The sequence below is a fragment of the Mus caroli genome, unplaced genomic scaffold, assembly GCF_978045245.1.
Source record: "Mus caroli unplaced genomic scaffold, Mus_caroli_1 scaffold_2, whole genome shotgun sequence".
Classification (NCBI taxonomy): Eukaryota; Metazoa; Chordata; class Mammalia; order Rodentia; family Muridae; genus Mus; species Mus caroli.
This window is the reverse complement of record NW_028227257.1, coordinates 136,699,667-136,727,558: the sequence shown is the minus strand read 5'-3', so window position 1 is coordinate 136,727,558 and position 27,892 is coordinate 136,699,667. Positions and strand designations below refer to the sequence as shown.

At 37.6% G+C, this 27,892-nt stretch overlaps 1 protein-coding gene across 3 annotated transcripts in view; it reads left to right on the top strand.

The window, feature by feature from the left end:
• Arhgap15 (Rho GTPase activating protein 15) overlaps positions 1 to 27,892 on the top strand; it is a 638,684-nt gene that overhangs the window by 407,328 nt on the left and 203,464 nt on the right. For all 3 annotated transcript variants that reach the window (XM_021155709.2, XM_029472910.2, XM_085834942.1), the window contains one exon: positions 10,373 to 10,450. In XM_021155709.2, coding sequence (XP_021011368.1) covers positions 10,373 to 10,450 — 78 coding nt within the window. The remainder of the gene's footprint in view (positions 1 to 10,372; positions 10,451 to 27,892) is intronic.

Genomic DNA, 27,892 nt, shown 5'->3' with positions numbered 1-27,892 from the left:
CCTGAATGCTTAGCAGGGGCAACCATGAAAACCCTCCAGGAAGTGGCTAGCCTAAGGCTCTGAGTTACAGGCGCCTCCCCAGAGAAGATCAAAAGTCATGCCCCACCAGCACAGAGACACTGAGAAATGGTTGAATGTGTTCTAAATTAAACTGCCCTGGTGGTGAGCGGAGATCTGCCAAAGTCTTTCAATTAATCACTTTTACCTTCAGGGCAAAGTTAGGCCTGAGAGTATTTCAATAGGTTTTTATTGGAACAGGGTTATTTCAGATATTAAACTATGTTGCACAAAGTAAAAATAATGTTATTTTTAAGTTGCTACTCTTGTTAAATAAAAGTTGGCAAACATTCCTAGGGTCTGTATTTACGTGTCTGTGTGTTTGTGTATGTGTGTGGCTTTTCCTTGTTTCATAAACCTCATTGGTTTGGTTTTGTTTTGTTTTTGTTTTTAACAAAAAAAGTGAACAACAGTGAATTAGGTAGTAAATATATGCATACAGTCATCTTCATTAATAACGTGCTATAAATAATAGGAGACAGGTTTTAAGTGTATAATTCTGTACAACAGGACTAAGGTTTTTTTTTTTTTTTTCCAACATCTTTAGCAGTAAGTTAATTAGAATCACCTGCATTTCCTTGGGTGGACACCAAATGGATTGCAAACAAAAACAGATTAAAATAGCTGCAGGAGCTCACGGCATACAGATGACAAGATTCACAGAGGACCGCAAAGCACTGAAAACGTGTGCTTTTTCAAACAATTTTGGATGAAATTTAGCTCTTGTGACTTCTCTGTAAGAGCCCCCTTATAAGTGTTTTGCTGAAAGGCAAGCATGGCTTTGCTTCTGATCCCTTGATGAGTGAGAGAAATGTTTAAGAAAGATCACTTTACGGAGAGATTCAGGCTGAAATGTGATGACTGTGAGTCAAGCCAAGCCAAAAATTACAGTTCAGAATGAAAGGGGAGGGACGTGGTTTGGGAATCCATTTTCCCACATTCCTGAATCTCAATCATCCCTGCCAATGTTTTAAAAAAGAAGCCCAATGGAAAACAATGAGGTCACTTTGTTTAGATGTTTAAAGGAAAATAGGAGTGGAGAGATTGAAAGAATGACAACAAATATATGAATTTTACATCAATATCTATTTCAAGCATGATGGGACCAGAGACTAGACTTTATGTAAGTGTCATGACTTCATCACAAAAGAAGCCATTTTTAGGGCTTTTTTTTCATGTTTGTCTTGGTCAGCCTTTTATTGTATGTCTTTAATTTATGAAAGAGTCTATTGCTAAAATATTTTAAAGGAATATGTGTATGAAGAAAGAATATAGATTACTTCTTACCAGACTTCAGGTTTCCTTAATAATGGTGTCCACGTGAAATTTTGTTTCTCTCTTGACTCTACTGGAACACCCTACTGCCACTAAACCTCAGGTTTCCCTAGTGTATGTGCCAGAAAACTACAAAATGACAGCAGCAGACCCAAATAGGCCCTTTGTTTCTGCTTCTCCTATTTATTTTCATGCAACTCATTAAACAAGTCCCAATACCAAAGGAATGATGTATTTATTTTGTATGTATGTATTTTAGCATGATCACAGTAGAAAAATAAAATAAAATAAAATAAAACTCTACAGTGGAGCTGGGAAAGATGAGAGCCAATGCAGAGAATGGCATCAGCTGAACTGAATGCAACTTCCAGTGTCAGCATCTTCCAGCTATGTGAAAGTTTCCTTGAAGATAACAGTGTCTCCTTAATGATATCCAGAGGCACTGGCTAATGCTTACCTCCAAGATTGAGATTGGTATGAGAGCAAAAAACATACTAAAACTGATCAAGGGTGATTTATAGGCCATGTTTTCTGTTCTCCAGAAATCATTTCAGTCTGTCAACTTTATTCTGATCACTACATTCTTCCTGATATTTCATGGTCAAACTCAGGATCTTTCTGAAATATTTTACCTTGAGAGATGTATTGGAATGGCTTTCTGATTGGTATAATTCTGTAAATTATAGTCATGAATACCATCCTACAACCTCAAATGCTTTGCTGAGTTAGACAGATATAAGTAAGCATATAAAATATGAGTAGCCACACGTGGAATATCATCCTTTGACTATCATTTCATCTCACCCAGATATTAAATATGGCATAAAAATGGCTTCCATCTACACCACATTGGCCAGATTGGAACATTTTCCGTCATCTTTTCCCTGATTCACCTACCATTTAGTAATCCCTAAGTTAAAAGGTATGATTTTAAAAGAAGTTGGCCCAATAGTCAAAGTTGGAATATGAGCAGCATTATGGAGGTTATATGCAAAAGCAATCAAGATCCATTATGTAGCACAGGAAATGGATGCCAAGAATGGAGCTCGTGTGCACTGCTATCTACGTTGCTGGAGTTCAGCAGTGTGGGTAAGTGCCTTTCATTATGAGAAATTGGTGAGATATTTGGCAAGATTCTAAGACAGGCATAGGAGATGCTGTCTCACAGTGGTTGACAGTAGCTTCTATTCTTCACAGAAAGTCCCAAGGTTCAGTAGGTTTCTCTTCTACTCATACAATTCCCAATATCCAACATATATAAAGAGTGTGGAAAGCAATGCAATAAAACTAGGAGTGTGGTATGATAGAAGATTTTCCAAGATTTTTTTGAAATCTATCTCTAAAGAAAATACCTGATAATATTTAAACCTGATCAGTAACCGTGTTCCCTCTCACCTGAGGTCCTCTTAATGTTCGAATACCATATAGACATGCTAAGACTTAAGTGGTGCAGTGCAGCATTGGTAAACCCAAAGTGTAACACACTTCCAACTATGGATTTTGTCCTTTTCTTTCTTTCTTTTTAACATATTTCAACTCTGGCACAATGTCAGCAGGTACTTGTCTTCCCAGCTGCCACAATAGGACAGCGTTCATTCAGATTCAGCAGTGTGCATGACAGGAAATATGATTAAGATTAATAAACAAATGTTTTGGGATGGATATTAAATGCTTTCCTTTCCTAGGACTGGGTTTCAGGGACAATGGTGTGTACGGGGTAGTGCTCCACTCAAGTGGCTAATGGAAAGTTTGGGAAGGTGATCCTCCTTCTGGTCCCAGAACCTCTGTGTTGGACACAAAGCTCTTTTTTAGTTTCCTTAGTTATGTGTACTTGGCATTTTAAGAAACTTACCTCAAATCTGGAATCCAGCCCCTCTGTGTCACTATGGAAATGATACAAAATGGTACATCCTTTATCAGTTGCACAGGCTCTGTACCATTTAAAAGCAGTTTCTTAGTGATCCGATCCCAGTTTAATATTCTTTTAACATTTGTTCATTTCATTTTATGTGAATATACGTGTGCCTGAGGGCATGCGTGCACATACAAAGACCAGAAAAAGACATCAGATTCCCATGGAAAAGGGTTGCCAACAGTTGTGGGTTACTATGTGGGTGCTAGGAATAGAACCCCAGACTACAAGAGTAGCCAGGGCTCTCAACCACTGAGCAGCCTCATCATTTAGTAGTTTTTAATTAAGCAACAAATGTTTGTCACACTGTTATAAGAAGAACAGTTCTGCTTTTTCGTGGGAATCTCCCATAAATACCTAGTGGATAAAAACTCACAAGTAAGTATTCAAACAATATACCAGTGAAATTTTCCTGATTACCTTAACAAAAATAAATAAGAGAAGTAAAGACATATTTGAAGATACAAATTTTATTATTAACTTAATAGAAAAAGATAGTTATTTGCAATACTTGTTTCTATCAAACAAGAACCCCAAATGTAGATATAATAAGATAGGACTATTATCAAAAATAAAAGAAAATTGAAAAATAAAGTACTAGCGAGAAAATAAGAGGGAAAACTCTCAATATTAAGTTGAAATTACTAAAATTATAATGACAATAGCATTTCTATAAACACAATAAAAATCAGGAATACCAAAAAACATTATGAAAGATGTACTGAAATAAAATCTTTTGTTACCATAATCTCTTTTTTTTTAATTAGGTATTTTCCTCAATTACATTCCCAATGCTATCCAAAAAGTCCCCAATACACTCCCCCCCCCAATCCCCCACCCACCCACCCCCACCCCTTGGCCCTGGCATTCCCCTGTACTGGGGCATATAAAGTTGGCAAGTCCAATGGGCCTCTCTTTCCAGTGATGGCCTACTAGGCCATCTTTTGATACAAATGCAGCTAGAGTCAAGAGCTCTGGGGTACTGGTTAGTTCATAATAATGTTCCACCTATGGAGTTGCAGTTCCCTTTAGCTCCTTGGGTACTTTCTCTAGCTCCTCCATTGGGGGCCCTGTGATCCATCCAATAGCTGACTGTGAGCATCCACTTCTGTGTTTGCTAGGCCCCGGCATTGTCTCACAAGAGACAGCTATATCTGGGTCCTTTCAGCAAAATCTTGCTAGTGTATGCAATGGTGTCAGCGTTTGGAAGCTGATTATGGGATAGATCCCTGGATATGGCAGTCTTTAGATGGTCCATCCTTTCTTCACAGCTCCAAACTTTATCTCTGTAACTCTTTCCATGGGTGTTTTGTTCCCAATTCCAAGAAGGGGCACAGTGTCCACAATTTGGTCTTCGTTCTTCTTGAGTTTCATGCGTTTAACAAATTGTATCTTATATCTTGGGTAGCCTAAGTTTTTGGGCTAATATCCACTTATCAGTGAGTACATATTGTGTGAGTTCCTTTGTGAATATGTTACCTCACTCAGGATGATGCCCTCCAGATCCATCCATTTGCCTAGGAATTTCATAAATTCATTCCTTTTAATAGCTGAGTAGTACTCCATTGTGTAAATGTACCACATTTTCTGTATCCATTCCTCTGTTGAGGGGCATCTGGGTTCTTTCCAGCTTCTGGCTATTATAAATAAGGCTGCTATGAACATAGTGGAGCATGTGTCCTACCATAATCTCTTAATGATAGAGTATAGAAACATAGCAAAGAATTAAAATATTCATAATTTTATCCACCATCACTTACAAACTATGCACCGGTAAAAAACACCCATATCAACATGTCAAATTTTGAATTCAAGATGGCAGCTGCTTCAAACAACTGTGTTTTTTCTTTTCTCAAAAATCCCAATAAGAAGATGAAAAGGATATGCTTTAAGAAAAGGTCAAAAGGAAGGAAGGGAGGGAGGATGGAAGGAAGGATAGAAGGGAGGAACGGAGACAGAGAAAGAAGAGAAGACTAGTTCTTGCAACAGAAATGGTGCCATCAGTACACTACAAATAGACTTCAAGAAGACAGAAACATAACCAAAGGAAACACAGTTCCCAGACAACATTAATAGGCACCGTTTATTCCAGGGAAATCCCACGGAATATCCTAATTTTCAGTCAACACATATAGTAAGCAGAAATCGGCAAAAGGTCAGTAAATAAAGCAGCTCACTGAATTATAGCATCAACTCCACTCAGAGAACAGTAGTCCCCATGTTCATCTCATGCTGGGAAGGGGCCTCTGAAGACAGTGCCTTCTAAGTGGAGGGTGGTGAAGAACCAAGCTCCCTTGTGCTCTACAACAAAATTTTGACTTAGAAAAATACAACATAAAAAAAAGAAGAAAAGAAAAGAAAAACATACCATGCTCTCTATACAGTTAATTCCTCAGTTGTGTAGCTGGGAGACGTATACTCACCAACCACTGGCCCTACAGAAAGCTGGCACTCAGCTTTGAGAAAATAAAAGGGATCTGTCCAGATATAGATTATTCCTCATGTAAAATAGTTAAGGAGAAACTTGTTTCTGATTTCTGACTATTTGGAGGCTTTATAAAATTTGCTCATAGGATAGATATCATGATGAAGAGACCCAACCCTGCACGTGGAACATAGTTATGTTTTGTATAACATGTGGTCTGAGGGTAGATGCATAGGTGGCATGGAACTTCACCTATGAATTCATTTGAAGCTCTAAGTTGAATTTCAGGCTTTGGTACATTTCAGATTCCAGATTTTCAGATGGATGTACAACCTGTACAACAGTACACATGCCTACTGTTTAGTTAATTCTGTCTTTTAATCACAGGAGCAACTAGATACTTGAATAACAACCATAATAAAGAAATTCTATGTACAGAGAACAGGGAGCTAAGGCCATCATTTAGCCACAGAGTGCTTGTCTACCATGCACAATGGTTTCATCTGGGCTTAATCCTTAGTGCAATAAGGAAGCAGTGGAAAGGGGCAGTAGATAAACACAGGTATTAAGCGATAGAACAAAACAACAGTAATCTGAAAAGTCCCAGGTGTAGAGTGTTTCTTAGAGAGATTTTGGTGCTCAATTCAACGATAATTTAAAATAAATCCTTGAGAAAGGAAAAAGACAATTTCTCCAAAACCATCCACTTGATCTCAGAGAAGCCTTATGAAACTGAAACAAATATTCATGCCATCGGTTATGAAACAGAACAACAGCCGTTGTGATGAGATAATTTTTTTTTACAAAATACCATTCAGAAACATTTATGGATCAAAAACAATTCTTAAACCTTGAAGCCAAAAGAGAATCATAATGGGGTGCGAGTGCTGCTGGCTCTGTCCTTGCTGAACTTGCCACAGGGTTGTGACTTAAGACTAAAAGAAAACCAGCCCCTCCTCCTCAGGACCTTGCCAGCATTGTGGCTGAACTAAGGCTACCCAGGCTTAGGCTTCTTCAGTAGAGAAAACAAGGGAACAACATTTTTAAATCCCCTGCAGCAACACCCGGCAACTTGCACCAACGGTCAGCGTTGTTCTGAAACGTAAAATGTCCGCTGTTGAGTAAGCCAAGGATACTTCAGAGAATGTGGTTCTTCTCTTCTGAGAAATCTTTGCAATCCTCTTCATCCCAGTCTGGTTTGTTTTCAACAAAAGTGCGTTGACTTGGTCTCATCATCTTCCCAATGTATTCCTAGCACAGCAAACAAACCCCTCAGGCTGCATCCACTCATGGTATTTACTGAAAAGAGCTCACACTCAGAGTAATTTGTCTCAACCTTCACCAAAGCACAGTGTGGGCACCTTGAAGACACCACTCATTTAAAACTCATACCAAGTCTAACTTTGTTTCCAAAATGAGTAGTTCCCAGGCCAGCAAGGATAATGTGGTCATGAAAAGGATGTCCAAAGCCACCAATTTACATTGGTTTGGTTTGGCAGAACTTTCAAAGTTCTTAGAATAAAAAAGGACTGACACGTGAATAACGCCAATTCAGATAATGCTCTCTCAGGATTTCAAGGTTGCCATTCTGTGAGCCATTCCAGGGAGAGCTAATCAATATCAAGTCGGAGCCTAGATGATTTATAATTACTGAACTTCACTGATAGGCTCCAGATTATTTTTTTTTAATGAAATTCTCTGCTTTCTACTATGCACTTTGTCATTTTTCTCTCGACTTACAAAACTTTAAAAGTATGATAGCAGAGGGCAGAACCCATTCAAAGGAGGAGCCACTAAGGTCGGAGATTGTTATTATTTGCAAGATAGATGATATTCATATCTCTGAATCTCAAGGGCTTAGAAGCTGTGTCATTACATCTGTACTACATCTAATATGTTTTACTTCACTCCCCCTCACTCTCTGGTTTCTAGCTGAAGCCACAAACAACTTCTCAGCTATGACTCAGTTACCCAACCGCAGAAGTGGCATAGGTCTGAATTATCCTCTCCATCTCTATCACCAACACACCCTGCTTTTGTCCCAAGGGAAAATGGGTCATTCATTTAGGATAAGGCTGCTTTCTTTAAACACTACAGTACATTTCATTTGTTCCTATGTAATATATATATATATATCCAATCCACACTCCACTTTCAAATGTTTTTGATTACTGAATTAAAAAAAAATTAAAAATTTTTTAAAAAGTACATTTCTGCCAAAATTTCCAAAATACCAAGGCTGCAGTTTCAACTTACAAAGGCTTGGGACTCTGAGGCATTTCCGTGGTTGAAGTTCACTCTGCAGCCCAAGACAACATACACTTCAAATACATATAAAATATAATATTATGAGCCTTAGACAATAAGTAAAAGGGCATTTCACTTTACATTGTATTTTAAAGATATTCATATTTAAAACGAGGCTTAAGGAAAGTCGTGATTCATATTAAATTGTGTTGGAATTTGTTTTCACTTATTTTTGACATCAGCTAATTAGCAAAACAAATAAATACCTACTCAATGTATTTATTTTTACTAGACTTTTCATCTTCAATAATTCTCTCAACTAATATTACTATGATTCTTTTAATGTCCCCTGAAACCTCTCATTTGGAGAACATGGATTCATATTGTTCATTGATGTTTCTGTCTTCTAAAAATATTTTTCCTCTGAATTTCTCTTTTCTATAGTTTATACATTGTTTTCGTTAGGGCAATCTTCATTTGGCCAAATTTTATATTGGTTGACAGGCGAAATTACTCGTAACTCTTAGTTCTGAATGATGTTGGGCTACATCTAAACCCTAACCCTTACTAAACAGCCTCCAAATTGCTATCCTGAACTTTGTTCTATAGACAGTATGGGAACACTGATAATGACTTCAGATAATTAAAAACTGCTATCTGCTGTTGTTTATATCCTCAGAAAAGAAAATTTTTGAAAAGAATATAGTTCAATGTACAAATTCTATTACTTTTTAAAAAAATCAAATGTTAATACTTTTAAGAACATACTAAATTATTTAAAGGTTTTCAGATTAAGACAAAATGCCAAGCACTGTCTAATTAAACAATAAAATAATTAGTTTAATTTGGCCAGTAAATCATTCTAAATCAATCTTTTTACATTCTGAGCTTAAAAGCATAATTGTGAGGACAACTGGATCCTGTAGTAAAAGCAGAAATCAAATATTAGAAAGGTTTTAATTGTAAGGATTGTTGCATTTCAGATATCAAATGTGCACTGTACTTTGTAAGGTCCCCTTACATCAACAGAGGTATTTTTTAAATTGAAAAGAATAAAATCTTTGATATTTATAAAAATGTTCTTAGAAAGGGAAAGTGTCTTGGAAATATACTGTTCATTAGAATACTCTGGAGCTCAAAACTCAAAACAGTTAATGCGTTTGTAAATAGCATTTCTACATTATTACTATTGTCACTAGTATTGTAGTTCATTGCATAGAAGAGTTCAGGCTACGGGCAATGTTTTCTCTGCAGTATGTCACCAATACCAGTGGCATAAATTAAGTCACTCTCATATAATCTACTGAAGAAATGTATTACACAACACAAGTGTCCTAATTTAAAATGTGTAAAGTTTAGAAATGACAAAGCAGAGAAAGAACTTATTTCATGCCATGCAAGATCTTTGCAAAGTCCTTGTTACAACGTAGCATAAATTCCCTCCAATTTATTTAACATTTATTATCATGAATCACAATGATTAACAATGATTTAACACCACCTCCCTGAAGGACATGCTGGGATAATGGCCCATGCCCTTGGTCAGTAATCTCACCCAGCCTTTTCTGAAAGCCTAGAGATAGGAGAGCACATGTGCTCCTAACACAAAAATTATAACATCAACATTTATTGGAGATAATGATAGTACATTAATAAGTATTCCTTTATATTTCTCATTTCCTAATAATCCTGCAAACTTGGTCATGAAAATAATTAGACATGATAAGCAAATGTGTCAAAAGCCAAATGAGTGGTTATCCAAGTTCGTGGCCCAGATAAGGTCTTTTGATAACCAATTCCAAAACTATCTGAAACTAACATATCAATCGGCCAGGTTTTCCTGTATTTTCCTTTTATGATGAAATATCTTATGTGAACATTCTAGAAACTAGCCATATGTAGCATAACATTTTACTCTGTAGGTCAAACATTAGGCCAATCCATGCCATGTGACCATGATCACAACAGACAGAGAATGGTCCACAATTAGGAATGGGGACAGGTGGAGAAGGGTGGAGGATAGGAAGAGATCAACAAAATGAGAACAAAGAGAAGAAAACAATTTACAAATGCCTAATTATTTTATCTTTCCAAACAAGAGCAGTTTCACACACACACACACACACACACACACACACACACACACACACAGTTCATTTCTTCATTCTACTTCTTGCTTGCCTTGGGAATAATGGTAAATATGCCCTGTGTACCATGCAATGCCAAGGGGTTTATTATTGTTGTTGTTTTAATGAAACATATTTGATGCCATTGTGTCAGCACCATATGATTAAAAATCGGGGATCGAACTTTTGAACCTTGCTTTATTTGAGCTAATAGAAACTTACCTTCTCTGTGGAGAAGGGGTGTTCAGCCATCGTGTGGTATTCACTTCTTTATTATATCCCTACTCAGTTCTTCGATGTGCTAATGTGAAATATGCTATTTGTTTTTAGGCCTAGACGTTGATGGAATTTATCGAGTTAGTGGCAATCTTGCAACAATACAGAAGTTAAGATTTATCGTCAACCAAGGTAAGTGATTTCTTTCCTTCCGACACTTTTCAGGAGTTTTATATATATATTTAGCAGTGCACAGACTCTGATGAATACCATGATCAGAAAGCAGTAAATGATTTGGGGTTAGGGAATGACAAAGTGCAGAAAATAAAAAATTAGATAGAAAATAAGAAATTAGAAGTTTTCATTAGATAAAAATAATTCTCAGTTTACCTGGAGATACATAGAATAGAGGGTAAACCTAATAGCTCATAATAAATAATGAGTAGAATAAACAAAGTAAAATATAGAAAGAGAAGAATAAAATAAAGAAAAATAACCCAGCTTTGAAAACCTGTAACTAGCATATAATGGGTAGTTGGTATGTGTTAATGAAGAAAACTAAAACAAATAATGGAAACCATAAGTGTTTTAAAAACCCTGAAAGATGTGTATGTTATTAAAGAAATATAAATTAAAAAAAATGAGCTAACCTGTTCAGTAGAAATATAATGGCACTTCATTTTGGAAGACATTGTGGTATCCTTTTATATAAATGAATGGATTCTTACCATCTGATACAGCCTCTCTGCACTGCCTGTTATTCCCATACAAAACAGTGCACACAAATACTTACAACTTTATTCATATTTGGCAAAACTTGAAGATAAGGTTGGGATGTAGCTTGAGGATTAGATGTCAGAACAATGTACAATGTACCTAGCATGCACAAAGTACCCTGGTTTCTATCTCCAAAAAGAGATGGATGAAAACTTGAGGGCAGTAAAATATCTCTCAGTGGGTGAATGAATTTAAAATATGGTAAATCTATATAATGGAATATTACTGTGACAAATGGAAACCACCTACTAAGCCAGGAATAGAATTTGGGGGAACTTTAAATGTATCATTCTGAATAGATGAGCCCCCAACAAACATCCAGAAAACTGCAGTATTCCAGGAAAACTATACAGATAGTGAAAGATTAGTGATAACAAAAAATTTGAGAAAGAAGGAGAGATGAGGGAACCCAGAATTTAAAAGCCGTTAAAGAATTTGTGCGGCAGAAGCATTACACATACATTATTAGGTACTTGCCAAAGCCATGAAAAAATACAACACAGAGAGTAAACAATGGCTAGCAGTCAAAAATAATCTATCCACACCAGCTCAGCAGTTGTGACGTTACTTCACTCGGCGGTGTGAGAGAGTTCATGGTAACTGTGCCTTCCACTCAACTTTCCTAAGAGCCTGAGGCTGCTCTTAGAAAGTACATAAGTAAAGAAATAAAAATAAGAAAATAAGGAAAAGAAAAAGTGAGTCACTTAAATGATCTTAGGATGACATTTAAAAACCAGACAAAAATGGCATAAGCCAGCTATTTTTAAAATGCTTTGTCCTTGATATCTTATTTATTTTATTTTATTTTTTTAAAGATTTTATTTCTTTATTTTATACACATGAGAAGTGCCCTGTAGCTGTCTTCAAACACAACAGAAGAGGGCATCGGATCCCATTTCAGATGGTTATGAGCCACCGTGTGGTTGCTGGGAATTGAACTCAGGATCTCTGGAAGAGCAGTCGGTGCTCTTAACCACTGAGCCATCTCTCCAACCCTTGACATCTTATTCAGACAGTATATACTTCCTCTCTCTCTTTGTCTCTGTCTCTGTCTCTCTCTCTCTGTCTCTCTCTCTCTGTGTCTCTCTCTCTCTGTCTCTCTCTCTCTGTCTCTCTCTCTCTCTCTCTCTCTCTCTGTCTCTCTCTCTCTCTCCTTAGTTCTTTACAAAATTAGTGGGATGGAGGGGAGTGCTTTGGGAAACTTTGTGAGAACAGAATGGAATCAAATGGGGCTGGAGTTGACAGTTACACTCGCTTCCTGCTCTTGGAGAGGACCCAGATTCAGCTTCCAACATCCACATCAGGAGGTTCCCAACTGCTTGTAACTTAGTTTCCAGGAATCCAACACTCTTCTCTAGCATTCCTGGGTACCAACACACACATGCTGTACATACTTAAAGTTGAACACCCACACACATATATGATACAAAACCAAAAATTTTAAATATTTTAAAGAATAAAATTAAGCGACATATGTGATATTCTTTTAGCAATATGACAGATTCATATTGATTTTCCTTGAAATTAGAAATAGTTAGTGGTGTCTTCAGAAAAACTTACAATTCCTCTTGATGTTGGTTTCAAAGCTTGCTTCTAGCTAGTACCAGGTCCTCTGGTTCTCCTTTAGGTTGCCTTTGTTTGCAACTGTGTCTTTTGCTTCCACAGTGCTAGACATTGAACTCTGGCTCCCACATGTTCACGTGTGCTGGAGCACTGAGCTACACACCCCAATCCACGATGCACTCTTAGGCTGTCCTTTCACATTTGTGTGCTGCTGGTTTTTAGTGGTTTTACATATTACTTTTACTTTCAATGTCTTCCTATCTTTCCTTTCTCATTCTGCATATCCAAGCCTCCTGGAAAATGGCCATTGTATTTTTTTTTAACTTATTTTTTTTTCAAATCCCGAATTATTAGTATCTTCCTACAGGAAGCCTTCTGTCTGTCATCTCCTCTGTGTTCTTCTCATACTCAGAAGTTTAATTTATAATAGTATATGCGTGTGTATCGTTCACCATCAAAATATCCCATGCATGTTAAGACCCACTGATTTAATACTGCTTTTAGGGAGAATGTAATTAATACTTTATACCAAGAAACATGAAAACCTGAAAGATTCAGTCTCAAAAAAATAGGATAAAAAGGTTGAAACACCTCCTTCTTCCACAAATCTCTATGCAGAGTTTGATTTAGATATTTCTTGCTTTTGTAAAAATGATAAATCTGTTGTTTTTAATTGTGAGCTTATGCGTGGTTATGTAAATGTTTGTGTTTGTACTCACTAAAACCAAGACATTGGATCTTTTTGGAGCTGGAGTTTAAAGGCAGTTATGGGCCACCCAATATAGATGCTGGAAATTGAACTCTAATCTGGACCAATTTTCAGCCTATTTGGCTATTGTTCTTTTTCATAAGCCAGTGCTAGTTATGTTAATAACTGTGAAATTAGCATGTAAGTGTGTGCATACCTGTGTATGTGTGTATCTTTTTATATGTGTGTGTGTGTGTATGTGTGTGTGAGTGGGGGGAGGTAAATATATATATATATATATATATATATATATATATATATATATATATATATATATACATGTCTGAATGCTGTAGTTACACATATTAAAACTGGTAAGCATTAAACTGTCTCTCTATAATTTCAGGTGGAACAGCTCATTTATGTGTTAACTAGTTTTTTGTCTAGCTGCCTCATAGTGCTTATTTCAAAGAATCTTTAAGGGCTCTGCTTATTTACTAATTTGACTTGGCAAAGCACAGAACTAAACTTTACATCACTTCTTCATATTGGTCCCATTGGTCTAAGCAACAGTGTCCCAACCGTGGGTAAAAATTGGATGAAACAGCCCCATCTCGTTTTTATTCTCTTTATAAGCAGCTAAAATAATTCTTGTAAGATAGCTCATGCTGGAACCATATCCTTACTGGGATTCTAGACAGCTGGGCAACACATTTCTCCTACAAAGAAGAAATCTCAAAACAGAAGACATGTTAGAAACAAACACTAGCTGCATTTCCTGCCTTAAAAAAAATATGCTCAGCAGTTTGAAAAGAAAAAAAAAACAATCTGCAATGAAAATATGAAATCTATCCATCTCATCTTTTACAATCCAAACTTCAGCTTCCTCGGAGATTTTGTAACTACTCATGTTCCCGCAAATGTTGACAATGTAAAGCTGGACAGAGGCCTGAGTTGGTATCTGGTAGTATAAATTGTCAGCAAACAGTCTTCCTGTTCTACAGCATGTGAGGATTCAACAGTCAGCACAAATGATGCTACACTAGGACCTTTGATACTGTTGACTCTACCAACTTGTTTGCTAGAGTGTTTTGGCTTATATGATGAGAAGCCAGAGAGATGCTCACTGGTTAAAAGCACTTGTTGCTCTTGAAGAGAACCTATATTCCATCTCTAGCACCCATGGTTCAAAACTATTCAGGGGATCTAACACCCTCTTACATGATACTAGGTCACACACACACATAAATGGAGGCAAAATTTATATATATATATATATATATGATGAGAGTATTATTTGAATTAATTCTCTATATTAGTCTCTATATTGGTCCAACAATCTTGTCACTAGCACTGTATCTTATTCATCATCCTAGCCAGGGTTCTTACAGTGCTGCCAACAGAGGAGGAGAGAAATGGTGTATGCAACTTGGGGAGTGACACTTGCATGTTCCCTTTTGTGCATGTGAATGTGTGTGATGAACTAAAATACTGACGGATGGCATGAAGTTTCCACAGCAGAGTTATGGAAACATCATACATTCATTTTGTAATTTAATATGGGACATGAATGAATTTAGTGCACCCCCCTTCTATTAGCATCGTTTGTCTCTTCTGTGTTCAACTTACATTATGCTTCTTTTTAAAAAGGTTCTAAATATACATATTTTTTAAAAAATGAATAAGCCTTACCCACTATTAGACTACACAAATGAAAACTGATTTTGGAGATTTTCAAGAACAGTTGAATTGCAATTTCTGTGTTTCGCTGACTTTCTTGAATGCTCAAATCATCAGCAATTCTAAATACACCAGTTGAATGATTCAATTTGTTTTGGTTTTCTGTTTGACTCACTAAACCAGAAAGAATTAGATACCCTTATTATACTTCCAGATCAGATGACACACAAGTTAAATTCAAAGTGATCACTTTTGAAAAACATTTCCTAATTAAAATTAGTAATGCTGATAATAATTTTATTGTATAGGTAGCTGCTATTTTCACAATTTAATATGTCAGGCAATCCACTGAATTCCCTGCATATATAATTTAATTTAATCTTTTCTTCAACCTCATAGTGCATATAGGTGCAATTATTAAGCTTGTTATTTTCAGTGAGGAACCTGAAGCCGAATACCAAAGCTAAGGAGCTAAGACTAGCTCTCAGATATCTCTGACTTGAGGCTGTGCTGTTAAACACTGCCACGAAGCTACATTCCCTATGCACTGACAATTATATCCTTCCTATAAAAACAGAAATGTCCTTTCAGGCTGTGCATACATTTGTACATCCCTGTTTTTACTCTTTCTCAACTTTGGTTATTTGTACTACTATTTAGTTTGGCTAAACCTATTTACGAATGGGGCTGTTTGGGAAAACATCACAGGAATGATGATTCCCAGCAGCTCCAATCTCTGTAGGGTTTATGATTCTATGCCTGGATCAAGAAGCACTTTGCAACCTCTCAAGGAGGCATTACAGACTCGTGACTTACCAGGCTATTGGTGCATTAGTGAGTAGTATTCTGCCTTGTTTGTTGAATTTGGTGACAGCTTTCAGTGACATTTTTGCTGATGCAACTCTCCTGGTCTATATGGGCATCCCCAAAGAAAACTGGTGCATGACCTTAGATGTCAGCCTGTCATCAGCCTGTGTCATTGTGTTGATTCTTCTGCATGATCTGTGACCTCCTGATGGCTTTCCAGCATGGGTGCACATATGCAGAAAGCAGGCTTCAGCACAGAGGATGTTCTGTGGCTGTCTTAAGGACTACTGACAGTGGGTCTTAGAAATCCCACCAGACTCCCTCACATCAGCCCTCAGTTTCAGCTGCCATCTAGACACATTGCCCAAAATCCAGCCTAGCTGTGACTTTCATTGTATTACTTAGATGTCTTCTGGGTTCACTCTTCATATAAGAAACAAGAAAGATTGTCACCCTTTCTGGAAAACACCACATATGAAGCTCCCCCAAATCCCTGAGCCAATGGAATAACTGTAAAGCACCATAGAGAGAGGTGACTGGGTATTTTCAGGACCAGTGCATGTTGATACAGTTAAAAAAACAATTCCCCTCAAGTGTTCACCCTAAATTGGAGGGAATGACTTCTTACCTGGATTTTAGAATTGATTTCCACAGTTAGAAATGCAGATAAGAGATGCCATGTTCTCATTTTCACTACAGATGAACAAACCATATACATTACATAAATTCGCGTGGCCAAGCATCTTCTATGTTCATGCATACACATGGGTGTTTGTTGTTTTTAGTGGAAGAGGATTTTTTTTCTTTTTTCTTTTTTTCTTTTGTTGTAGACTTGTACTTTCCCTATACTTCTATATTTGTTCACAAAAAAATTATTGGCACCAGAAGACATATTGTTAGTTGACATATTGTAAGTGACGGCTTTGCTTCCTTTAAAATTACTAATAATAGGTCAGCCAAACTAGAAATATCCATTAGAAAAACAATTTTGCATTACCAATTATACCTAAGCTAGTTTTCCCCAGCCATGCACCTTAAAGCAATAACCAAGCTTTACAGCCGTCCCTTTGCATCACATACACTTGTAGCATAAAAATCAAATAAAGGAAAGGAAACCTGGGAAAGAATATGGATAATTGGCAGCTTCATCTGGAAATAAGCAACTGGATGAAACAAAAAGGGATTTTGAACAGGATTTTCAAACTTCCAGTTGTGTTCTTATAAAATAGTCCTTGTGTTACATCCATTCATTTTTCTATTAAGTGGGTTTATATTGCTCTCTTGTTATTTTTAAGATGAGTATTTCCTTAAACCTACTTCATGCTTATTGCCAAGGACAGCATTAACAATGCAAACTGAGTTATTTGCTTTATCATATTGTGTAAGGTGGTGTTTGTTTGTTTCTTTCTTCGTTCTGTTGTTCTAGAGGTTTTGGCATTGGGAGTGAGTGGGGGGCATATAGCTTTTATAAGTGGGCCATTTGGGGCTCTATGTAATCAGATTATATTTTATCAATGATTTACTTTTTCCTTAACTCTGGAAGGATCACTTGATCAAAAACTGAACAAATTTTAGCCTCACTCAGAGGTTTAAAAACTTCCCTAGACCTGATTTTTTTTCAGCTACGTTGAGACGAAGAGCTCAAAGTTTATTGGTAATGAAGCTCACATTGCTCTGTAGCTGCTTCAGAAAGCACATTGGCAGCAGAATGTATTCCCAAGAAAGAGACAAAACAACAAACTCTTCATATGTCTGAATACAGAAACCAAAACAATAAACTGTAATTTCTAGTTTTTTCACTTTACCATGTATTCTAATCACAATCTTAGGAGTCCTTTCCATTTTTAAGGCATAAAAATTCTGGCCATTAACCTTAAAGCAAAATTATATCCCTACTGTGGGTTGTATTATCTTATATAATTTACTACAAAACAGACAATAAAAACTGACCTAAAGCCATAATTGAAGCAATTAAAAACAGAAACAATCAAGTGGGAAAGGCATTCCAGATAATAATCCAAAGATCTTCCTTCGTGTCTTAATTCTTAACTCTTCTGTACATCTTTGAAGATTTCTTCTGATCTTTTTGAATCTCAGGCTCTTTATTTTCACAATGAGGATAATAATAAAAAATGTGAGCAAATTAAAAACTGAGTCGATCAATTGATAATTACTATTTAGTAAATTATGATGACAGGAAGTCAGATAAGATGAGAATTAGTTTTATTAGTAACACTATTCTATAAATATTAATATTCAAATGTGGTTCTGTCATCTACATGATGGAATTTTCTTTGATGATAATTATATTACTTTTCTAGAAAGAGAAATCAAATACAGGAAAGTTTTAGAGATGCTTGGTACTGAAGTTTTATCTCATCACTGGCCAAATGTGTGGGGTTCACAACACCTTGGCATAAAAGAAGAAATTAATCTCCTTTCAATGAATTTGTGTTACAGGGAGTAGGTGGAGTCTGTGGAAACTTTACAAATGAATTCAGTTCAGGTTTTCCATTTATATTTGGCTACTACATCCAGACATTAAATCAGAGTTGTGTAACTGCCAACCTTCAAGAACCCCCTAGGAGATTTATAAACATCATCATCTTCATCATCATCATCACACCATCACCACGATGATAATTAGTAAACAGCTCTTAAAAGCTTGCTAGAAAAACAGAGCAAGCTTCCTCCCTCCCGCTCATATTACATTGCACAGCATTCTTTCTCTCCATTCTGACTTCAAGCAGAAATGTACTGCTGTCTGACAAGATCCCTGCCAGATTCGCTGCTTAAACGAATACAAATTGATTATCTCCCAGTTTCTGTGGGTCAGAAGTCTGGGCACAGTTTCGCTGAATGCTCTGTCGTCAAGGTGCCAGCCAGGAGTAGATTCTCATCTGGCAGTTTGCCTGTGGATGGGTTCACACGGTCCTTGGCAAGATTGAGTTTCTGGTGGCTTGTTGGACTGAAGGCCTCAGTTTATCATTGGCTTCTGGCCTGAGGCTGCACAGACGAATAGGCCAATCCCAAAATGGTGGCTTCTGTCATCAAAGAAGTATGGTAGAGAAAGATTAGTGGCAAGACAGAAACTAGAAGCCTGAGTGTTGTAATTAGAAAGTGCATATTCCATCTCTTTTTCCACATTCTTTTGGCTAGAGAAAACAGCAGTCCCTACCGGTGCCCTTCGGGAAGTAGACACAAAAGTTATGATCTCAAGGAAAGGAAAATAAGAGCAGCATAGGGTACCTTTGAGTTTGTGCTAGAAGAATCAAGGATGAAGTTTTCCAGAAATAAAGATTTGGGAGTCATTCATAGACACTCCCATTAAACTCAGGTTGAGTTCATAGTTATGTCTGGGAACATCCACCACACCATCTGTCTGACTTCACTTTTGCTTTCCAGGGAAATACACCTTATCTAGCCATGAGATATACACTATTGGAAATGTAGGAGAAACAGAAGTAGATCATCAATTACTTTTTTGTTAACCCATTTTCTATATCACAGAATCTTTCTCTTGGATAGTTGATGCACTATCACTTATAAACTGAATTATTGCATAAATTAAAAATGCTATAAGGTAGCATATATGCTGCTATTATGATTGAAATCACTGACAGATTTCATGACTACAGTTCTTTTCTAATCCTGTAGATTCTGAAATAAATGAAAGAGAAAGATACCTTGCCTGGTGCTTCTTTACAAAACTAAAGATTGAGCAGTATTGAAAAACATTATCAGAATTAGTTCACTGCCAAGGATAGCCAACCTTTAATTGAGAATCTACTAGATGTCAGGTTCTTAAAGGCAAACTCCCATTGTTCTCTAATCCTCATTGTCCACACTAGAAAACAATATTACGAAGCTTAAAAAACCTTACTGGGGCTACAAAAGTCTATATACAACAAGGACCACAAATGGTCCATTTAAACCTTTTTTTTAAATATATTTTATTACGTATTTTCCTCAATTACATTTCCAATGCTACCCCAAAAATCCCCCATACCCTCCCCCCTCTCCCCCATTTCCCTACCCACCCATTCCCCCTTTTTTTTTTTTTTGGCCCTGGCGTTCCCCTGTTCTGGGGCATATAAAGTTTGTGTGTCCAATGGGCCTCTCTTTCCAGTGATGGCCGACTAGGCCATCTTTTGATACATATGCAGCTAGAGTCAAGAGCTCCGGGGTACTGGCTAGTTCATAATGTTATACCACCTATAGGGTTGCAGGTCCCTTTAGCTTCTTGGGTACTTTCTCCAGCTCCTCCATTGGGAGCCCTGTGATCCATCCACTAGCTGACTGTGAGCATCCACTTCTGTGTTTGCTAGGCCCCAGCCTAGTCTCACAAGAGTCAGCTATATCAGGGTCCTTTCAGCAAAATCTTGCTAGTGTATGCAATGGTGTCAGTGTTTGGAAGCTGATTATGGGATGGATCCCTGGGTATGGCAGTCTCTAGATGGTCCATCCTTTCGTCACAGCTCCAAGGTCCATTTAAATCTTATTGCAAAACACACTTTATCAGATTGCTGTATTCAATTTATCATCATAGACTCAAAGCTATTTTCTTCTTTTGAACATCAAACATTCAAAACCTATTTCTTATCATTATAATGTGGTTCTCTGGTATCCAGCTAATAGGATCCTTTATAAGAGAAAACCCTATTTGAAATGTTGCAGTAAACAGTCTTTAGCTATCTGTGAGTTCCTCGGGTAAAATGTCGATACATCTCTGTGCACAAAAGATTCCTGTTGTTTTGCATTCACTAAATAAAATTTTCTTCCTATAAAAGAATGATTTGTTCATTCAAACCAACTTTACATCACATGATTATCCTGTGATTTCATTGGTTCCGTTTTTTATATTTCTCCACAAAAAAAAAAAAAGAAAAGAAAAGAAAGGAAAAGAAAAGAAAAGAAAAATAGAAAAAACTCAAGCATCTTCTGCTTTTCTTTTTTTCCTCGGGGATCTTTAAAGTTGCAGAATTAGTAAACGAATTAAAAAAAGACATAAATGAACATTGAATAACTCCATATCTTTCGGCCCTCCATGTCTCTAACATAAACCTTAGAGATAATTGATTGTCCAGCAGCACTACATGGCATTAATGATCAAACATACACAAAGTAGAGCCTTGGCTTTCCATATTGTATTAGTCATGGTTTTCTAGAGTCACAGAACTTACGGAATGTCTCCATATTTTAAGGTAATTTATTGGAATGACTTACACTCTGCAGTCCAAACTAACCCAACAATGGGCAGCTGTGAATGGGACATCTAAGAGTCTAGTAGTTGCTCAGTCCCACGAGGCTAGGTGTTTCTGTTGCTCTTCTGTATAAGCTGAAATCCTGGAGAAGTAGATTCCAACAGATGTGCTAGCAAGTAAATGCAAGCAATCAAAGAACCAACCCTTCCTTTTTCCATTGTTCTTTTGTAGGCCTCCAGCAGTAGCTATGGCCCAGATTAAAGGTGTGTGCCAGCACACCTGGACCTAAGTGTTCCTTTACTTGGAACTTGATCTGTCCCAGGTTGGCCTTGAACTCAGAGATCTGCTTGCCTCTGTCTTTTGGGATTAAAGGTGTATACCACCTTGCCTGGGCTTGAGCTTTTCATGGTCACCATTCTTCAAGGTCTGAATCAAAAGCGTGTCTTCCAGCCTCAAGATGTGGATCATGAGTGTGTCCTCCACTTCTGGATTGTAGTGTATTCCAGCTGTAGTCAAACTGACAACCAAGAATAGCCATCACACATACGACCTCCCGAAATGCTAAGAAGATGACTTAGTTGGCTAAACAGCAACTGAGTTGAGTTGGAATGCTCCTGTTAACTAATCCTGGCATTCTGAGGTTTGAATGTCTTGCTTTTGTTTTCACACAGGAAATCCTGCTGTTAGTAGTTAAAGCTTTAAAGATGCGCATGTATTTACACATCATCTCTCTTCTAGGTACCCATAAACTTTAGTAACATTTCCTAACAAATGTGTCCTATAGAAAAGAACCATTCTCTCCTCTCCAAAGCTGTTTAAGAAAAGAAAACTAACAGTTGTAGGATCTCGGAAGAGGAGAAGGAGTAGGAATTGTTATTGTTGTTGTTTTTCATGCACAATCTGAAGACTTGTCCAAATTGTAAGATACAAGACTCCAAAAAGGATAGGAACCAAGGTCTGAACCACACAGTTACCCTTTTAACATAAAGCTCACTTTCTTTTAGACTCTCCTATCATTGAGCTCCATCAGTTTTCCTCTGATTTAGGGGTATAAGAACAAATAGATTTATTTATATACTTCTTTACTAAGAAGTGGGGACCCTGAAATTGGGTCCATTCTACCATCCCCTTTGACACATACTTAAGGAGCTCCAGTTAATACAGGCTCACTTTGCCCATCCTCATACTACATGTATCCAGTTTTATTTTTCCTTTACCTCTCCCTTTTTTCCTGCCCTCTGTTCCACGTTAGCATAAACAGATCCTCCCAGACTCACAACATTCTGTTCAAAATGTCCAAGGTGATTATCCTATCTAGAACAATCAACTTGACCCAACCTACAACCCTCTGGGAAGAGACTCTTAGTTGAGGAATTACAAAGATCAAATTAGCCTGAGAAGAAGACCATAGGTGTTTATCTTAGTTGTTTATTGATGTAGGAGGACCAGAACACTATGGGCATCACCATTCCCTAGGCAGGTGGTACTAAACTGTACATGAAAGCTTCTGAAGCATCTGCCTGCCTTCTGCCCTGTAAGCTACACCTTCTGTGGTTCCTGCGCTTCTTTGGTTACGAGGTCAGTTCTTGGTATGAGGTAATGCGCTATGAAAGAATAAGTAGATGAGTCTTCAAATTCCTTCCTTGATTTTCCTCAATGATTGATTGTGACCTGAGACTGTAAGACAAATAAACCCTTTGGGCTCTAAAGTTGCTTTTTGTCAGGGTATGTGTTCAGTAACAGGACTGAACCTATAACAGTAATCCTCTTCCAGAATGAATAAAATAGATCATGTCCTCTCCTCTTCCTAGGAAGCATATAACCAGAGGCCTCATGTAATAAGGTCCATGGTGAAAACTTTAGGGTGACCTGAAAGCTATTTTTGGCAGATAAAATTAACTCGCATCAAATCACAGCATTTTTGTAGTCATCTATCCTCACATTTTGTTTCTGGCCCTCAAACTCTATGTGTGTCTTATGTGTCTATTGATTCTTGCTTCTGGATGTATGGAGCTCTCTTGAAATCTATATCTAGGTGTGATTTCTGGAAGCATTGCCCTTACTGCTAATCCAGTAATCTAAAAACTTTACATGTAACAAACTATAACCAAAAGGCAAAAGGTCACAGAGAAGCTTAGGGCACTTCAAATGCAGTGGGACTTTCCTGTCTAGATGAGTTCACACCTGCAAATGATGTAGATGGGAATATATATATATATATATATGTATATATATATATATATATATTTCCTCCACTTACATCACTCTGTGTTTGTGGAAGAAACAATAGTCAAATATTTGTCATTTGGATAGGATGGCAAAGGGCTGGCCACAATGCAATTGCTTGCCACAAGAGTCTGCCACTGCTGCTGATAAACTTTTCGAATGTTAATTTTCATGCTTACTCCAACAAAAAAGATGCCTTAAAGCAAAACTACTCCTTCCTTATCTGCTAAGAGCAATGTGTTCCTCTCCTTTACAGAACCGTTGAAGTACATTTTTAAATGGCTTAAAGTTTCAAGGACTTTTCTCCTTTGTTTATTCTTCTAGGGAAAAAGGAATTTATAAAATCACATCTCCTAATAGTCCCTCTGCTAGAGAATGGAAGTATCCCAAATATGTCCCACTGTAGGAAAATCAAAAATAACATGAAACTCCAAATATGTTAGCCTATTGAGAATATTTATTAACTAAATAATTTAATAATGAAGAAAATGCCTACTTGATTAATTGTTACAGAGTAAAAATTACAATAAAACTGTCTTGATCAGTGCTTTGCAGAAGCGCCATTACTGTCTGTGCGGTTGTTTAACAAGGATTTAATTGGAAAGATAAGTGAATGCACATTTAAAAGTATTGTTAATTTGCTTTATAATCACCCCATCCTTCACAGTATTGACAGCACAAGGCACAAACCCCTTTCTGTTTAACAAGTATTATTTTCCATATGTGCACAATAAATTCTGAAACAGTAATTGGAAATTTTATGGGTTCCAAAATACCTAGTGCCGTGGGTTTAGAGGTACATTCTCTTTATAAAAGGTAGCCCAGTTTTAATTCTTGGAGATGAGTAATAAATCCTTATCATCTGCACCCATCCAGAGTAGATCAGAATCCATTTCACTTATTTCAAAAAAAAAATCATTCTAATACTTTTTTGCCTAAGAGAATTATGATTCAGATGAGGAGGAAATCAGATTATTTTTAGTAAGTGATTATATTACATGTTATTGTCTTCAAAATGCTTATAAGCATGAGAGAATCTAACCATGGAGCTTTCTAAACTATGGCTGCACCAAAAACACCTGGATCTGAAAGTGGTTGCATTTAAATCTATTGAAGGGCACAAGAAAGCAGTCAAGGGCATCTTACTGGCGCCCAGCTCTGCAGCCACCCATAAGAACAGAAGCTCAACTTCCTGAGACTCTAATCGGCACTACTTATGAGCAATTCCTGATCACTCTTAGATAGAGGGTTTCGGTCAGGGAATTCAAAATCCCTGGGTCCACCCACACCTTAGAAGCGAATCAGTTTCCTCAGCAAGTAGAGAGAAAATGCGGAAACGTCTCATGTACCGCCTGACTGGGAATGGATCGAGATCCCCGAGAATTTTTTCAAAAGAGAAAGAGAGGGCAAGTGGGAGGCTTGTCTTGAAAATGGTGAACAGTAATGGAAGCCTTGCTTGCATCACCAGCTCCCCGGCTTCACTACTATGCCGCTGGGAGCGGCCTTTTTATTTCATGTCAAGAACCTAAGAGTATGGAAAAGTACAGGGAAGATGTCCGACGTTGCCCTTAACTGTGTCTGCACCTTGTTAGAACTGACAGACATTCTTAATTGTTTTTTAAATCTGTCTTGTTTTTGTTTATGTTGTGGTTGTGATCATTTTTATTTCTGTAGCTAGGAATCATTTCAACTCTCAAAGCCTAGAAATTCGGTTGAATGTGTTTTCTCAAAATACTTTTTTCCTTATAAATGCCTTGCTCTCTGCATAAAACAAGTGTATCTTGAAATTGCAAATTGCTTGTGCCTGTGGGATTTGCCAATAAATGAAGATATCCAACCACTAATACCAATCTACAAGTCACAGGGCCCTTTCTTCCTTTCTACATGTGACTCAGATTTTGACTTCGTTAGTCAAAATCCTTCCATGCTGTTTTTTTTTTTTTTTTTTTTTTCTCCCTAAGTGTGCATATACTTTAGTGTGGTAGAAACCATATGATATACATGTACAAATATCCTTTAAATATTACTTTTATTTCTTCTTGAAATGTCTCCATTGAGCTGTGATATTTTTACAACCATTTGTCTTGAGTGAAAGCAGCTTCGGGAGCAAGAGCTTCCTATGTCCATTTCAATGGAACACAGCTGAGACTGGTCAATAACGAAGTGTCCAGCAGTCCTCTAATTAACTGAAATAAAGAAAAATGTAATGTTTGCTGAGAGAAGCAGGATGCTGAGAAGGGGGAGACTATAGGTTTCTGTGCGTTCTTGCATATGAGGGAGCCACGGGGTGCAGGAAGGAGATGACGTTTTTTATGCTCCGGTAGGGGGAGCTTTCTTTTCCCTACTGTACGAGCAGCATGGTGCATGTGTTTAAATATGCCATCCTGAAATGCAGACTTTTCGTTTTCATTTTGCAAGTGGGAAATTTCACTATGTGATGGGCACATTACTCTTCTTAGCGACACATTTTCTGCAAACTCATTTGGGAAAGAATAGGAAATTTAGAATACTGCCTTCATATTTCTTCTGGAAATGTTAGCCTGAATCCATTATTTCCAAACCTGATGAGGATTACAGTTCATTTGTATTTCACAGCAACCCATATTGTATTCTGTTTTGTGAAGTAAATAAGAGATGATGCTGTTCTATTAGTGCTTAGGATTTGCTTTCCATATGAATAGTTTTATTTGGGGGGCAAGAGGAAAGAAAAAGGGAGCAAAGACTGAAATAGATGATTTAGCCTTCGCTAGATGGAGTGTGTTATTCTGACAATGAAATGGCCTGAATTATTTTTATAGATAATTTAAGCTGGAGGAGGTTGGAATAAACTTACTTAGGTCACGGAGCATATACATATTCAAGTGACATTATAAAAAGCACTGTTTGGTAACACCCAAATCTATCTCTTATTTAACTTCATTTAAAATACTTGCGGACTAACCTGATTTGATGGCCGAGTAGGTGGGTGCTATGTGCCACTAAAAGGAGTCCTCTGCCACGTGATTCCCCACCAGTGTTCCTCTGTGCCTGACACAATTACAAACCAGTTCCTTTGGCTCAAGCAAGAAAGGCAAACACTTTCACCTTTTATATCAAAGATGTGTGTTTTAGTGACTGTTTAGAAGGTTGTATTCAAAAGGGTACTAAAGTGATGTGGTACATACATAAGAAAGAATTCTATGATTTACTTAGGGTATATGACATGGGCGCTAATTTCTTCCAAACAGAAACAAGTTTTAGCAAGTCACAATGTACATGGCATATAGTTTTTTATCCCCGCATTACAATAGTGAATCAATAAAAACTAACTCTTGTGATGCAGATGCCACAGCTTGCACCTTGTGACAACATGAACACATGTCCTCTTATCAGCCAGGACAGCACACAGACCAGTCAATAATCCATCTAGGAAAGACAAAGACTGTATATAAAATATGTATATATATATATATATATATATATATTAAAATTTTAGTATATATAAAATTTAGTGTATATATATATATATTTTTTTTTTTTTTTTAGAAGAGTCAGAAGAGGTGAGGGTGTTATGGCAAAGAATGAAGAGTTCAGAATACTGAGAAGTTTAAGGGAAAAACAAAAAACCCTGATTTTAGCAAGTAGTTGGAAAAGGAAGTCATATCTTACTTAACCATTGTACCCGGGCCAAGTCTGTTCTACCACCAACGGAAATCTTTGGCATTAGGTATAACTAGACTATTTTGGTCGAGTCCCATTCATTATGCAAATCACATATTTAGTTCATTCTCATTGGCATAAAAATTTCAAAATAATTTTCCCTAGGGGAAAAAAATTCCCCTGCCCCTTAATGATTTTAGTTAATAACTACCAATCTCGTTTTTCTGTCCATAAGGTTCTTGAACTAGTACAACAGCTAAACTTTCTAAATGAGAGAGTTTTTAAAAATCACCTGTGATAGACAAATGAATAAAATCACAGCCTTTGAGAAGTTCGTTCATGTATTATCTTCACTTGCTTTGGCTATGAGCTGATGAACTTGGACAACTGGTGACTTTCACCACATTCTCAGCCTAGACAGAATAAACTTCAATGAAGAGTACAAAGAAATGTTGACTTTTTAAAGTATGCATTGGGTCTTTTGATTTAAATTTTTCATAGCTAAAAAAAAAAATCATCTTGGCTCCGGGACTCCGCCGAACTTAGTCTACAGGTTAGAGTGAGGACCACAGAGGCAGACAGCTTCTGGGACAGGCGGGAGCCACAGAGCCGCTGAGGCAGCACCCTTTTGGGGCCGCAGACATCCGGCACCCTCCCAGTCGGAGGACAGTGACCTGCCCTACAGGGAGCGCCATCTTGGCTCCGGGACTCCGCCGAGCTTAGTCTCTACAGGTCAGAGTGGGGACCACGGGGGCAGACGGCTTCTGGGACAGGCGGGAGCCACAGAGCTGCTGAGGCAGCACCCTTTAGGGGCCGCAGACATCCGGCACCCTCCCAGTCGGAGGACAGTGACCTGCCCTGCAGGGAGCGCCATCTTGGCTCCGGGACTCCGCCGAACTTAGTCTGTACAGGTCAGAGTGGGGACCACAGAGGCAGACAGCTTCTGGGACAGACGGGAGCCACAGAGCCGCTGAGGCAGCACCCTTTTGGGGCCGCAGACTTCCGGCACCCTCCCAGCCGGAGGACAGAGACCTGCCCTGCAGAGAGCGC